This window comes from Loxodonta africana, chromosome 10, assembly GCF_030014295.1.
Source record: "Loxodonta africana isolate mLoxAfr1 chromosome 10, mLoxAfr1.hap2, whole genome shotgun sequence".
NCBI lineage: Eukaryota > Metazoa > Chordata > Mammalia > Proboscidea > Elephantidae > Loxodonta > Loxodonta africana.
This window is the reverse complement of record NC_087351.1, coordinates 63,538,177-63,553,175: the sequence shown is the minus strand read 5'-3', so window position 1 is coordinate 63,553,175 and position 14,999 is coordinate 63,538,177. Positions and strand designations below refer to the sequence as shown.

At 39.2% G+C, this 14,999-nt stretch overlaps 1 protein-coding gene across 2 annotated transcripts in view; it reads right to left on the bottom strand.

Annotated features, from left to right (window-relative positions):
* Window positions 1-235: 235 nt before the first annotated feature.
* Window positions 236-14,999, bottom strand: part of FRMD6 (FERM domain containing 6) — an 89,390-nt gene continuing 74,626 nt past the window's right edge. For both annotated transcript variants that reach the window (XM_010588633.2, XM_003408601.3), the window contains exons 11-14: window positions 10,931-11,266; window positions 9,666-9,797; window positions 6,087-6,178; window positions 236-3,251 (exon numbers count right to left, since the gene is read on the bottom strand). In XM_010588633.2, the coding sequence (XP_010586935.1) occupies window positions 2,967-3,251; window positions 6,087-6,178; window positions 9,666-9,797; window positions 10,931-11,266 (845 nt within the window). In that variant the 3' untranslated portion in view covers window positions 236-2,966. The remainder of the gene's footprint in view (window positions 3,252-6,086; window positions 6,179-9,665; window positions 9,798-10,930; window positions 11,267-14,999) is intronic.

Genomic DNA, 14,999 nt, shown 5'->3' with positions numbered 1-14,999 from the left:
AGGATTAAATGAGTTAACACAGGTAGTTCTAAGACATGAAACAGTGTTTGATACATGGCAGTGCTCAGAGTCAGCTATTACCATCATCGCAAGGACTGTTTTGTTCAGAATTCTATCAATTTGGACCTTTAGGTTTGCCCTTTAATGTGCTCCCTTGTTAGGAAGGAAGAACACTAAAAAAATACTCTTTAACACCTCTTGCTTAATTGAGAACTTTAATAATAAAAAAAGACACTTTAAAGACAAAAAGTAACTTTATTGACTACTAGTCTTACCACGAAATACCTATCAGAAATATTACAAAATAATGCAGGTTTTTTTTTTTTTTTTTTAACATGTTTGGTATCCTGACATGACGATCCTTTCACAGAAAGGATTATTTACAGTTTATGTAGATATAAAGCTCACTGTTGCAAATACAAATGTAGAAGTGTAGAAGCAATATATACCAAACTGGTATACTGGCTAGCAATGGGTATGTAACAAAGGCAGAATAAATAACAGCTTCATATTTTTCTTTTTCTTTTTTATTTTTTAAAACAACTTCCAAATACAAAAATGTAATTATTCAAAATGGATTTTCATATACATATATATATAATTCTGCTGCAAACAGTGGATCAAAAAGCAAAACTGTCCCTTACAGCATGGTTCATTTTGAAAACCCACAAAACTATTCATACAACCAATTAGAAACCAGGTGAGCAAAACCACCAATGCTGGTGAAACCCTGAAGGCCTGATTCTGGCTGAAGCAGAGAGAAAATAAAGTATAAAGCCCTACTTGCTTAATTAAACATGGTTTTCCCCTATGTCTGCAAGAAAAGCTAAGAGCTAAAGAAATGCACCATTATCACGACCTGGGCCCTTTAGAATTCAAACTTTACCAGGAATTGTCATTTAAGCATCTATAAGAAGTGGATTGTCTAATGACTTATAAGTAAAATAGTCATTAGATAATCCTTTTATATTTTTACCCTTTTATACAGAGACTGACATACTTTTATACATTCTGACATCTGAAACTTTGGTTCTTTTAAAGCATTTGATAGAAGGAAAACAGTTTCATGACTACAGAACTCTACAGAACCTTTTTCTCTCCTTTTTAAAGCATCAGGCTAAGCTAATCTGAAGAGGATACACTGCGTACACACTGACCTGTCACATCGCGTGCAGGCAAAGAGGTGTGGCACAGGTGGAGTACCTTCCGCGCTCACCCTTTGTGCTATAATACTGACTCCCATCCACAGGTAACACTGCTTATGTTCTGCTGTACCCTAAATCTATGTCTTTGCTACCTGAAAACATAAATTTGTATAAAAATATGACTGTTTCTTTAGAAAATAATATTTTTTAATAAAACCTGGCAGATAGAAAAAATGGTGTATCAAAATATGGTAAACAAATGTAAAATACTAAATCATTAAAAACATTTCATAGAAAGACATTGTGCTATGAAGTTCTCTCCTGAAGTGTGAATGAAGTACATTTTTACTTACATCCAAAGGTTAGTAAGCCCACTTTCCCGTCTTAATTTCATTATATATCATTAACAGCAGCACAGCAGTAACTGACTTAAAAATGGCCCTTTCTGATATATTAACATTTCCTGTATATGTCTACTTCAAAATTAAAAACAAAACAAAAAAACCACCTTCTGGATCACTGATTTTCAATCCTGTTACATAGTAGATCCATTTGAAGAACTTTAAAAGGAAAGTCAATTCCATCTGGGTCTCACCACCAGAGGCTGATTTAAATGGTCTGGGGTGGGACCTGGGCATTGGTATTTTTTTAAAAGCTCCTCAAGTAATTCTATTATGCAGTCAGCATTGTGACTCACAGCAAAGGACAAATGAGAAAACCGTTGTTCTTAACCCCACACATATCAGCTGATTGTCTATAGGTATCGTAGGTATTGCATCATTCATTCCATGATGTATCCTAAGTATTAAACAAGGGAGACCATGTATACAAGGCAGTCACATAAGCGAAAATGAAGAGAGTAAGCTCCTAACACATATAAACACAAGTGATCTATGTATTTATATATGTATAACATATGCATATAGTTAGGGTACTTTGGTTGAGCAGAAACTAGCATCACCATCATTTGTTACTGATAAAAAACAAAACAAAAAATCACCAGTAAGCAGAAACATCTTCTAATACATCGCCATAGCTTTAACATAAGCCAGTTTTGTAAACTCCACAAAATGAATTATGACGTGACCACAGCTGATCTGTTACTTGGATGAGGAACTCAACTCAGTCCTAGAGCTTTCTGGAAGAGCAAAGTGGATACATGGCACTGATCAGGTGTGAAGGAGTCACAAGGCATCACAGCACGCATAGTCTTCTGGTTATTGCTTAATTCGCATCTTCTTGACTCTGGACTGGAGCTTGTTGTATGTACCTATCTTTGGCTTTCTAGAACCACATGATTTTGACCACTTCATCAGTGTTCACTTTGGGGCAGCCTCAGTGAGGCAGCAATGGCTATATAACTAGGCAGTGTTCTCTCTGTTCAAAGAAGAGAAACCCTTACCTCTCCTCCCTCAAACCATAAGCATTTCATGAGGGAGTGGTTAAAAAAAAAAACAAACTTAAAAGCAAACAAATAAATCTAAAACATCTTTCACATGATAAACAATGTGATGTTAGGCATAAGTGATCTGGAAAAAAAAAAAAAACAAATGAACAAACACACACCACCATCCAAAATTCTGAAGGCCTGGTAAACTCTGTAGAGTGCATGTGTAGCTGTACATTCTCTGTAGTTGTTTTACCTGCGCATAATACTTAAAGTGCAATGTCCCAAGGCTTTTATTTCCATCACAAATATAAAGACAGAGCTATGTTTGGGATGAAGAAAATATGGCATGAGTAATAGTTAAAGAAAGAACCCATGGCTTATACAGCCTCTAGGAAACAGCAGGGTGCCTGTACAGCTGCACACGAAGGACTTTATACAACAAACTCTGGAACTTCATCATGAGTGAGATCCAGAGAGAAGTATTTGCTGGTTCTTTTGACTGGAAAATTGTCTTGGATGTTGATGCACTGTTGAGCCAAGCAGCTGTTGCAGTAGAGGCCTTCCTCGTCCAGTTCATGGCCACATCCAAAAGTGAAACTCTGAGCACCGTCCTGACACAGACCTGCAATGCGCAAGAAGTCTTTTTGGTAAAGTCTGATGTCATCAAGGCTCAAGCTGTGTCGATCAGTGGAGGTCTTTGGTTTTCGACATATAGTCTGTAAAATAAGAGCAGGTTAAAATAACTTTAAGAACATAGGCTAATGCAAAGGGTTATTAATAACATTTGCTGCAAATGAGGCAGTCTATAAAGTTGTAAAAGGTTAATAGGCCCCTAAAGAAAATATCAATACCATTACCACTGGTTACAACAGCAGTTAACATTTATTGGACACTATTTTTTTTTTTTTTTATGTGCCAGGTCCTGATCGAAATGCCCCATATGTATTGACTCACTTAGTCTAACAGCTCTGTAACCTGCTGCTGTTGAGTCCATTCCGACTCATAGCGACCTTATAGGACCTTATGGGACAGAGTAGAATTACCCTGGTGGGTTTCCAAGGCTGTAAATCTTTAAGGAAGCAGACTGCCACATCTTTAGCCCACAGACTGGCTCGTGGGTTTGAACTGCTGACCTTTTGGTTAGCAGTTACGCACTTACCCCACTGTGCCACCAGAGGTCCAAGAGCTCTAGAAAAAAACCAAAACCAAACCTGTTGCCATACAGTCGACTCCAAATCATAGTGACCCTATAGGACAGAGTAGAACTGCCCCATAGAGTTTCCAAGGAACGCCTGGTGGATTCAAACTGCCGACCTTTTGGTTAGCAGCCAAATGCTTAACCATTATGCCACCAGGGTTTTCAACAGCTCTAAGGCAGGTGCTATTATTCTCCCCATTTTCAGATAAATAATCCACGGCACAGAAAAGTAAATGTAGCAGGAATCCCCCTATACAGAAATCAAGCAACTACCATAAAATAAGGTCGTGTAGGTTAAAACACTGTTTTCTTTGTTTTTCTCTATGATATGACAATTCAGTGTGGTAACACTCTCAGGCTGAAGCCTATTATTCTTTCAGTAAGAAATGGGAAAACAATTCTTCAAGAAACAGTATGTAGAAGAGCTATTTTTTAAAAAGCCAGAATTCTTGAACAGAAAACTAATATAAAGCGTTCCTGGGGTTCAAAAGGGTGGGAGGCAAGCACCAGGACTAGGGCAGCCCCTGCACACCAAAATAGGTCGAGCTCTGCCAGACGCTTTAACAGCATGTAGCAGGTTTTTGGAACCCATTATCCCAGAGGTGGTACTGGCTGGAAACATAGTTAACAAATGGTTCAGATAATTACATGCACAGTAGATATTTAATAGGTTATTTAAGGAAAGTAAGCATTATATTCCTTTAATGGACACCACAAAGGACATTCTTGTTACGAATACGATTATCACTTTTGCTACAGGCAGAAGTACCAGGAGAAGAGAACAGGGTCTGGGCCAAATGTCAATCCTGACAACAAACATCTTATAAAGTCTTTCTGGTAAAGTCTACAAATCTGAGCACTCACTGCACGTGATGAACCCTTGCACTTGGGGAGCCTTCCCAGACTCCCACAGGCTTTCGCACAGAAAATTCATTCGTCATTACCACAAATCCATGAAGCAGGCACACAAATGTTCTCCCCGTTTCGTGGTGTGGAGGCTGGTGCCTCGCTGTGCCCCATAAACACTCAAGTACAATGAGGGTGAACAGCGAGTGGCAGACCTGGGATGCAAACCCAGGCAGTTTGACTCTGGGAGCTCGGACTCTTCACCATCATGCTACACATATGGTACTCATTGGAGTTTTTAGAGAAATATTTAATAAATAAAACTTTCTGTTCACATTACAGCTGGTTATTAAATGGAAGTAAGAGAAATAAAGAAAAAATGGGAGAAAAAAAAGGAAGGAGGGAAGCGGGGAAAAGCATGGAGGGGGGCAAAGAAAAAGGCAGAATGCAAGAGAGATAAAGCAATAAAAGAAAAACACAAATGGGAGGGGGGAGAGACACAGAGAGCTGACAAAACTGTTTTGATTCTCCTAGAATCCAGATTTCTGGGTTCATGGGATTGGGGTGACCCACCCAGGCCATCTGCCTGTAGGTGTTGAACCTTGAGCCTTTAAGGAACTGTTTTCCTAAAGGCACCTTCAAGTCAAACAATAGCCTAGTAGGCGGTTTAGCAGAGATCGGTTTGCCTTAGGCATTGAGCCCTGAGAGAATTATCTACATCCAGCCAGTTTCAAGGAGCAGGAAGCCCAGGGTCTGAGTGGAAAGCTTGTGGCACGTACTTAGTGGCTCTATTTCTCCAAAGCCTGGAACCCTGCATGTGTCCTCATACTACCTCCAGAGAAATTAACATGAAAATGACCTATATAACCTGGGTTTGAATCCTATCTACTCACAATAAATATACCCTGTTACACTCATTTTCCATGTTTCGCTAAGTATTTAGGTTTTTGACAGAGCCAAAGGAAAAAAGGCACATAAGGATGGAAAATGACTGCTCAGAAAATAGAGGTGAATATCAGTTGTGATTATATTTAAATGCTGAAGCGACGAGTTTCAGAATATTTTACCTACTATCTTTTGACATTTTGATAGTGTAACCAGTAAGCACAGGTTATCAAATGCTCTAGCATACTTTGAAAATTCAATCTAAGTGGAATAACCAGGGTGTACAAACATTTCTGTTACAACACCTCTGACAAGAGAATTATTCTCCCAGGTTGTTGAAGTCAGTCAACAAAAAAACAGCAAACCTGAAGCCTAAATACCAAAGGTCTCCCACCTTTACAAAGGGCAAAACAAAGTACATAATTTATGTAAATAAAAATCAACTCGAAAATAGTAGGAACTAGTAAATTAAAAAGGAAATAAATCCAAAATAAAACTAGAATGTTTGTATCTGGTAAGAATCATTTCCTTAGGGTTTCTGATTTTCATTTTCTGAGACACACAGACACAGACACAAACACACACACCAGTTCCTACTGAAAACTTTCAATTCTTTCAATACCTGTGGAAGAGAATCGGTACTCTGGCCACGAAGTTTGACCACTGTTTCTGAGGAGCTGGAGGTGGAAGAACCGATTTCTTTTACAATTAATCCTGATGTAAAACAGAGAAAGGAAAAACAAAAAAACAATGAAGACTTCCAATTATTCACACCTCTTGCCACAAACTCTATTATATTCTAGCATACACTACTACCAAGAATGAAAGACCAAATATTAAACATTACTGAAAAATCTCACTGTGAGCTTTGGTGGTAGACAACCAGGACAAAACATGTTCTCTCTCTCGTCTTACAGGAAATAGAGGGGGGTAGGATAAATGTGAGGTTAGAGCATAGGAAGGAACTTATAGTCTGAATTTTCCAAAATAAACTTCTAATTAAGCTATTTATGATGACATTAGTAACAAAAACAAAGACTGTAGATGTTTAGCAGTCTTTTTACTATACCTCATAAAGCTTTCTTCCCAACCATTTTCCATATAACACTAATTGTGAATTCAATTCCTCCTGAACAGTAACTCAGCCTCCTAGGTCTGGTTCCACTGGGGCATGTGCTGGTTAACTGTAGGGGCTCTGGTGTCAGGCTGTTCTGGGTTGGAACCTGGCCCAGACAAGTAATTAGCTGCGTGTCCTGACCAGCTACTTAACCTCCCTGGTTTCAGTCTCCTCCTCTATAAAATGGGGCTGATGACAACACCTATACCACAGAGTTTTAATGACAATTAAAGAGTACATGAAAAAGGCTGAGTGCAGGGTCCATATGTGAAACACACTCAGTTCATGGGAGCTTTTCTTGGCTGATGAGGTCATTCTCCTGTAGCAGATCCCACTGGTAAGAGGCCGAACCGAGAGGCTGCAGTGAACATTCAGTTCTGGACCTTTGCGATCCAAAAGAGCCCTTAATCAACCCTAGTGTTCAGGGGGAACCTACTAATTTTTTGGAAACAGAAATCTAGGGCTGAAACTTCCCTATGTGAACGTGGTATGAGAGTGATGTACCCAGAAAAAAATGTTTGAAAAGGTAAAATCACTAACAAGAATGGAGATGTAAACTGAAATTTTTCTTGCAAACAGATGAAGAAAGTGAGTATGTCAAGCCCCAGATCCATAAAGCCAAATGGCTTCTGAAAAAAAAAAAAAAGGTATATTCCTATCATAAAAAAGGAACCTTGACTAAGGTGAGTCTCATTTAGCCCACTACTAGCAACCTATAGCAATGACTGTTTATGTTTTATCCCTTACCTCTAGAAATGTCTCATAATGATTCAGTGTCTAGCACATGTCTTGCATATAATAAGTGTTCAATAATTACATCGATTAAAACATGAAATAGGAAGGCATTCCTGGCTTTCACGTAGGTAAATGCTCTCCGTGAAAACTCTCAGTGACGCTCGTGCTTTGGGCGTTGGTATAAACTGGTTTAGCAGAAGGTCCTTCTCTAGAAAGATCCTTGTCTTCTAGAAAATGTTAAAATTTTAGAACAAATCCTCATAGAAACATGTGAATTGTGCATGGGTTGGCAACCAGTATGGTTCCTTTGGATTTCCTGGTAAATGTGCCCTTGGTTTACCATGCCTGTTAATAATTTGCTCCAAAACTGAGACCCACCACTAGAAAAGTCAGTATCAGTTCTTGTGCTCAGAACAAACTTCAACATGAGTGAAGGACACAGGGGCATACTTGGCCACTACTCAATTGCAGCTCAAAGTTTTCTCTTAAAAACAATGTTTAACTGCACAGAATGTGGAGAATTTGGAAAACCAGGCAGGTGGAGGAAGAAAAGAAAATTGTCTATAAGCCTATCATCCAGAGAAAAGGCTATAAATATTTTTATGTCTTTTCTTTTTTCATATATGTAAAATCAGTTTTATTTTACAATTTGAGATCACACTGTTTATACAATTTGTACTGCTTTTCTCACCTATCTTTTCTTATGTTTTCAAATATTCTTTGAAAATGTCAAATTTAATGGCTGCATAATATTCCATTGTATGAATATGGTGTACTTTACCCATTGTTAAATATTTTGGTTATTTTCTTTTTTTGCTATTATAAATATTTCAGTAAACATTTTTTGTATATAAAATCTTTTAAAATGGCCATCCTGTTTTATTTGTATTTAAAATTACAACGTTAACAACGCTTATCATAAAACAGTAATATAGAAACATATAAGTAAAAAGTAAAAGTCAGCTTTCCTCATGAAGCCCTTCCCACAGACACTTTGTTGTATATTGTTTTAAACTGTTTTCTTTCGAATCAGAAACATATATACAAAGAGACATCCATGCACATATAATATCCATATAATTGTGAATTTTATTTAATATATATCGAAGCATAATTTTAAGGAGAAAACCCAACATAATAAAGCAAACTGGCAAAAAAAGGGACAAAGCTTGGTATAAAAATGCTAAGCATTTCTACTGCAAACAGCCTGATGGTTTGTGTTGGTTACACAGAGTAATTCCCTGTAACCATCAGCAGGCCTATTCCCAGTAGAGTGTCTGGAGGCCACGGTTCTACTAAGTTAGCAAATTAATTCTGTAATAAAAGGTGCCTCACAATTCTGCAGAGAAAGTACCAGAGTAACGGAGACTGTGTTGGTCTTGTCCATCTCTGATTTCCAGTGCCTGGCAGCAGGGAGAGGCTCCCTCAGCACCCAGGGACTGTGTGTCTGGCAGGGCAACACGACAGATAACTTCAGTTGCAATGGGGTCTTTCACTCGAAGGTTTAAGTGATGGGACAATAATCACCTAGGGTACCTCTAAGGCGTATTTCTCTAAAGAACAGAAACTCTTTCATGGCATGTGTGTTAGAGGTAACTGTGGTTTAAAAACAAAACCCATTAAGCTGCCTTTTTAAAAAGATAACATGTTTCATATTAAGAAACTTGAGCACTGGTGGCACGGTGATTAAGCGCTCAGCTTGCTAAATGAAAGGTTGATGATTGGAACCCACCAGTGGCTCTGCAGGACAAAGATGTGGCAGCCTGCTTCTGTAAAGATTAGTCTTGAAAACCCTTTGGGGCAGTAGAATTAGTCAAATATGGAATTTAAGAATGTCTTTTTATGTCTGTATTGTTTGACACTTTTTCCCTCAGAGTCCTGTACCCACTATATAATACAGCAAGGGGAAGAAACAAAACAAACCTGGACACCTGACTATTTCTAGCCATGTAGTACTTGTCCTTTCTAATCTACAGGCTTCCTCACGTGTAAAAAGGAGGAGGCTGTACTAAAGGGTCTCTGAGGCCCTCCCAGATGCATTATATGATTATTTGATGATTGAAGTTAAAACAGCAAAAAAAGAACACCCTATTATACAACTACCTTTTGTCCAAAGCATGGAGGGGAAGATGCTAATTCCCAATTCTGAGTGCTTTCCCCCCTTCCCTTTCCTTTTCTGCCATAGAAGGCACTGGATCCTGGGGTTTACTACACTCACGTGGAAAGGATTTTATTCCAGTTTCATCTCTGATCTAGACCCCCACCCTCACTCCTCCTATCTTCTGGACACCTGCCTCTCAGTCCAGAATAATCCAATACTAGGGAGAAGAACTTTCTATCAGAGCTCACCAGAGTGTCCATTCAGCTTCCGTGACACAAGCATGTCCTCCGTGATGTAGATGCACATGTCTGGGCTGACTTCCAGGGACTCTTCATTCATCTGCTCCAGGTCTCTGGGGTCATCAACCAACATCTCTATTTCTGACACAAATGAAGGAAAAGACATTCAATGACGTTAAGTATACGACACCATAGTTCATACCTATACTTTGAGGGAATCCACATAGTTATTGGCATTTGAAAATAAATTTGCTAATGACACTCTTCGATAGGAAACTCTAAGGACAGTTCTCAACTGGGTGATACTTTTCTTTTTTCCCACAAGATTGTGTGTTACCCACTAGTCTTCTAAAGCCCATGATTTGCTTATCACTTAGTTATTCTTTAAGACAGAAGAAAGGCTGTTCCAGAATGCTACTACGACAAACAGCAAATTGAGACTGATGGGTCACTTCCTAATGCCAAAGCACAAACTGCTGGCATAGGCAGAGTTTAGAGTTCAGTAAGCTACTCATTTCCCATAGTTGCCTACTCTTAATGCATTTAGTGACTGGATTTGAGATCTAAATGAATTCTGTAGAAACTGAACATATGTTCTGCAATTCTCCTTAATGGAGTCAATATCTTTCCCCTAAACCTGAATGCTATAGCGCTTGTTTGAGATTGAATAATAATACAAAAAAGACACACAGCTACTAAGTTTGGCTGATTTAGGCCATAGGTCTCATCTTATCTCTTCAACAACAGAGTAAGTTCCTAGCAGCCTAGTGCCATATATTTTCGTGTACTCCCCGTAGTTCTGGTCACATGGTAGATACTTAATACTTATTAACCAAATGGCCTTGTCTCAAGTCTTTATAATTTTTCCCCCAGAAGCTGAATATGTTTCTGTCATTATCACTGCATTCTACTCCACTGCTGTCTTAACCACTGCCTTATTTAATTCGAGAATCAGAAATACAAACAAGAGGGCTGCAAGACTAACCTCTACTCCACTTCTTAAAACCATCAGTACTCAAAATTCACAACAACCCAGCCCTGTGGCTACAAAGGATCATGACTAGAGGGGTGCTCTGTTCACAACACAAGCAACTCAATCAAGTCTTTGCGAAGATGGCAAGACACCTCTCCTTCTGTACTGCTACTGCTTCTTAGTTGCTGCTCCCCAGACATCAATTCTACAGAACCAATAGTTGAAAAAACTGGACGAGAAAAAGAAGATAGCCAGTGATGGGACAGTGCTGTTAGCTGGGAGGGCCTCAGGGGTAGGTTACCATCATCTTGCGAGTCCTCCTCCAGTCGGTCCTTGCCGCCACTTTCCACCCCTGAGGTGTGGGAGCTGCCATGGCTGGTCATGGAGCTGCAGGTTTTCAGCTTGCGGTGGATGGCGCTGCCTGAGTAGCTATCCTCAGGCCCAGTGTCCCGGGGCTTGGTGTCTGCCTCAATGCCAGAGGTGTGGGAACTGCTGTGGCTGGTGGTGGAATGACGAGATAGGCGCTTGTGCTTCATGCTGCCTGCGCTGCTCCCGCTGGCCCGCGATCGCTTTTCCAGTTGGTCCATATCAAGGTCCAGGTTGTCGCTGATGTAAGATTCTCGGTACTGCTTCTTCTCTGTGTGTTAAGGAACACAGATCATCATGATATTCAACCAAGACAGAGGAATTTTTGGTGAGCTCAAACGAGTCATTAGGCCACGAACAACAACAATTTCATATTCTGAATCTAGTGTTTGGAAAGTCGCGATAATTTAGATAGGCGCTACACTTAAGAAGATTGCAAAGTGAATAAAGACCAGTACAACAGGTGTGAGTGGAATACTTAAACTACTTAAAGACTTTTGAAGCTTCAAACACTATAAGACAGTGCTACTCAAAGTGTAGTCAGCAGACCACTTCTTATCTGCAAATTATTATTGGTTCACAGTGAAGTAAGTTCAGTAATTGAGAATAAAGGACCCCTGGTGGCACAGTGGTTAAGCACTGGACTACTAACTGAAAGGTCGGTGGTTTGAACCCACCAGCCGCTCCATAGGAGAAAGATGTGGCAGTCTATCTCTGTGAAGATTATAGCCTCAGAAACTCTATGGGGCACTTCTACCCCATCCTATAGGGTCACTATGAGTGGGAATTGACTCGAAGGCAATGGGTTTAATTAAGAGTAAATGTTTAGGCACTTTTAGAGCAATCTGACATTGCCATGACAACCACACATGTGATTTTGTATTTTGCAAAAGTATCAGTCCATGACAGATTAGAAATAAAACAAAATAAAAACTGGTTCTTCTTCACAGATAATTTCAAAAGCACTGTTATAGACTATTTAATAAATATAATAATGCTAATTACCATTTATTCGTTAACCAGAAAAAAAAAAAAAAAAAAACAGACCCATTGCCGTCAAGTCGATTCCAACTTATAGCGACCCTAAAGGACAGGGCAGTACTGCCCCATAGGGTTTCCAAGGAACACCTGACGGATTCAAACAGTGGACCTTTTCGGTTAGCAGCCGTAGCTCTTAACCACTATGCCACCAGGGTGGTCCATTATTAGCTAGCTTAACTCTAGCTGTTGAATGCAATTTTAAATAAAACTATTCTGAGAATTTCTTACAAAGAATTCTAATATTTTGTAGTACATTAATGAAGACTGCTTTTCCTCCACAGGCTGAATCAGTGAGGCTTTATCATCTATTTAGAAAATATAATAATCACTCCTGGTCTAGGGATTTATACCCACATGGCTTCTGACTGGTTAAACTGTTCTTTGATTAAACATGTCAGTGCTGTTCTTTAATGCAAGGACACAATACTGGAAAAGCCCCTTTTATCAAGTGTTAAACTTAGCAGTACCTTAAGGCACAAAGTTATAATTGAGTTGCAGTAGTACAACCGACACAAAAATATTGTTTTTGCATTTCAGACCAGAAACTTAAAAACAAAGAAACAGTTTTGCTTTCTTGTATTTTTAATACTGATGAGAAATAACATATTAGAACAATGTTAAACATGGAGAGTGCCCTTGGGGAATGTTAAGTTCATATTATTTCAGAAACTGCTAACTAGTGGACTAATTAGGTTCTCAGGGGTCTGTTAATGGGTTTAATTGTCTTGTGTCTTAGTTTAGTGAAAACATTTTTACTCCTGATGTCTGAGTCCAGATCTGAAGTGTAATCATCACAAGCTCCCCACAGAGGGAATGGGCATCAGCAGAAAGAGAAGACGTGCTGTCCAGGCTGCAAATGCAAAAATGCTCGGAGAAGTCTATGTTACGTTTTGGGGCTCCAGCCCATTGGTGACAATTCTAAGGGGTCAGGCTGAAACACAAAGGCGAGTGTGTGCAGCCACACAGAAAGCAGACTGGCACCAGACATCAGAGCCCAACACACACATCACTGCAACGGAAGTACATCCATCCACAACCCATCTTTTAGGGAGCAAACTGGTTCTAATCATTCTTATTTTCTGAAGGCAAAAGGGGTAGAGATGAAGGTGAAGAGCTGAAGGGTTTGAAAAATTCACATACAATTTCTATTCATTGTAGTTTAAAAATAATATCCATTTGGCCCTTGGAAGGGTGGAAAGAAAGTGAAGAGAAAAAAGTAAGATAAAGTTCTACAGGGTGTTAGAGATCTAAGGCAACTGGGAATTGTGGATCTAATAATTTAAAAGCTTTTCTATTACTTTCCAAACAGCTCTTTCACTACCAACTCCCTGGTAGGTTCAGAACCGATTACACTTACTCTATACTCACTAGAAGACAAGTACCATATTATTATGCAAATAACACGCACCTTCTACGTTTGTTTGCCAACTGCCCCCTCCCAGATATTTTTGTAAGTACGATATGCTAATTTTTTATAGCAACATGTAAAAAAAATTGATTTAACAGCACTTATGAAAATACCTCATGGCAGGGAGGGTGAGGTTGGCAAACAAACAAAAAAGGCAAGCATTATTTGTATAAAAATACAGTACTCACCACCTGTTCTCTACCTAATAGGAAAAAAAAGGAGCCTATCGTAAATCATTTCCTGCCAGCATGTCAGCACAGCCTCGGTGTTCCACTTAGCTGGCTCTGAGTCCCTTCATAAAAAAAAAAAAAATAGTGCTATATTATTTAGATCCTTTGCAAACATTTAAAGGAGCCCTGGTGGCACAGTGGCTAAGCGCTCGGCTGCTAACCACAAGTTCTGCTGTTCGCTCCTGCCAGCGGCTCTGTGGAGAATGATGTGGCAGTTTTAAGATTTTTAAGATTTGCAGCCTTGGAAATCGCCTGGGGCAGTTCTACTTTGTCCTATAGGATCTCTATGAGTCCAAATTGATGGCAACAGGTATGATTCTTGATCGGTAAACGTTTAAGAAGCTTCATACCACATAGTTACAAACTAAGGGAAACATGTAAATAATTCTGAAATTTATTCTAAGAAATGCAAAATGAAACTTCGCATCTGCCTAGTAATCACTGTTGTCCACAGCGCATAACGTCACTAATGTTTGTGTTTTTTTATTCCCTCTATTGTAAAAGCTCAGACACCACAAAAATTCTCATACATTATTTTGGACTATAATGCCATAAATATGGCCTCTTGACTTAAGACTTAAGAATAAACTCCAGCTATTGAATTAAGTTGGGTTTAATTTTTTTTTTTTTAAACGATGTGAGGCATATTTCCCTTTCTCTACTAAGCTATACTTCTGAAGCATTCTTGTGGTCATTTTCTGCTTTAAAATGTTAAAACAGTGTTTCAGACAAGGTGACTCTAAATGAAATTTAATTAAGAAAAATATTGACTCTTCATGTTGTTTTTTGCTAAACTAATGCCAAGAAAGGGCCTCTTCTCATTAAAATGACGGAGCCCTTAAGTAGGGGCGAGATAACAGATGCAGGCCAAGGTTGGCCGGGAGAAACTTGGTTTCAGACTTTGTTCAGTCCTGGAGGCACCTCTAAGTAGCAGAAACTAAGTAAGTTTTCTTTCATGAAACCCCCCACCCCAAACTATCTACGATAATCCAAATAAAAGATCCAACTGGCATTTTATCATGCCTTCATTCCCCTACTCGTTTAAGTCCCCAGATATACTTGGTACTACGCTTGGCAACAGACAAAGCCATGTCCTCCTAAAAATTCAAATTCTTCATAATTTTACCTTAGAACCTATAGGGGAGACTCAATAATTCCTTCAGATTCTAAAGGGCACCCTTAAGGTCGTCTAAACAAAGACTTACTAAAATGCTGCTGGCAGAGAGCTGATGGGATAAATGAACTCAAGATGCTAAACTGACCACTTAGGAATGAGGCAGACTTGGCAAACGATGGGCCCTGCACCTAACTAGCCACCTATTCTC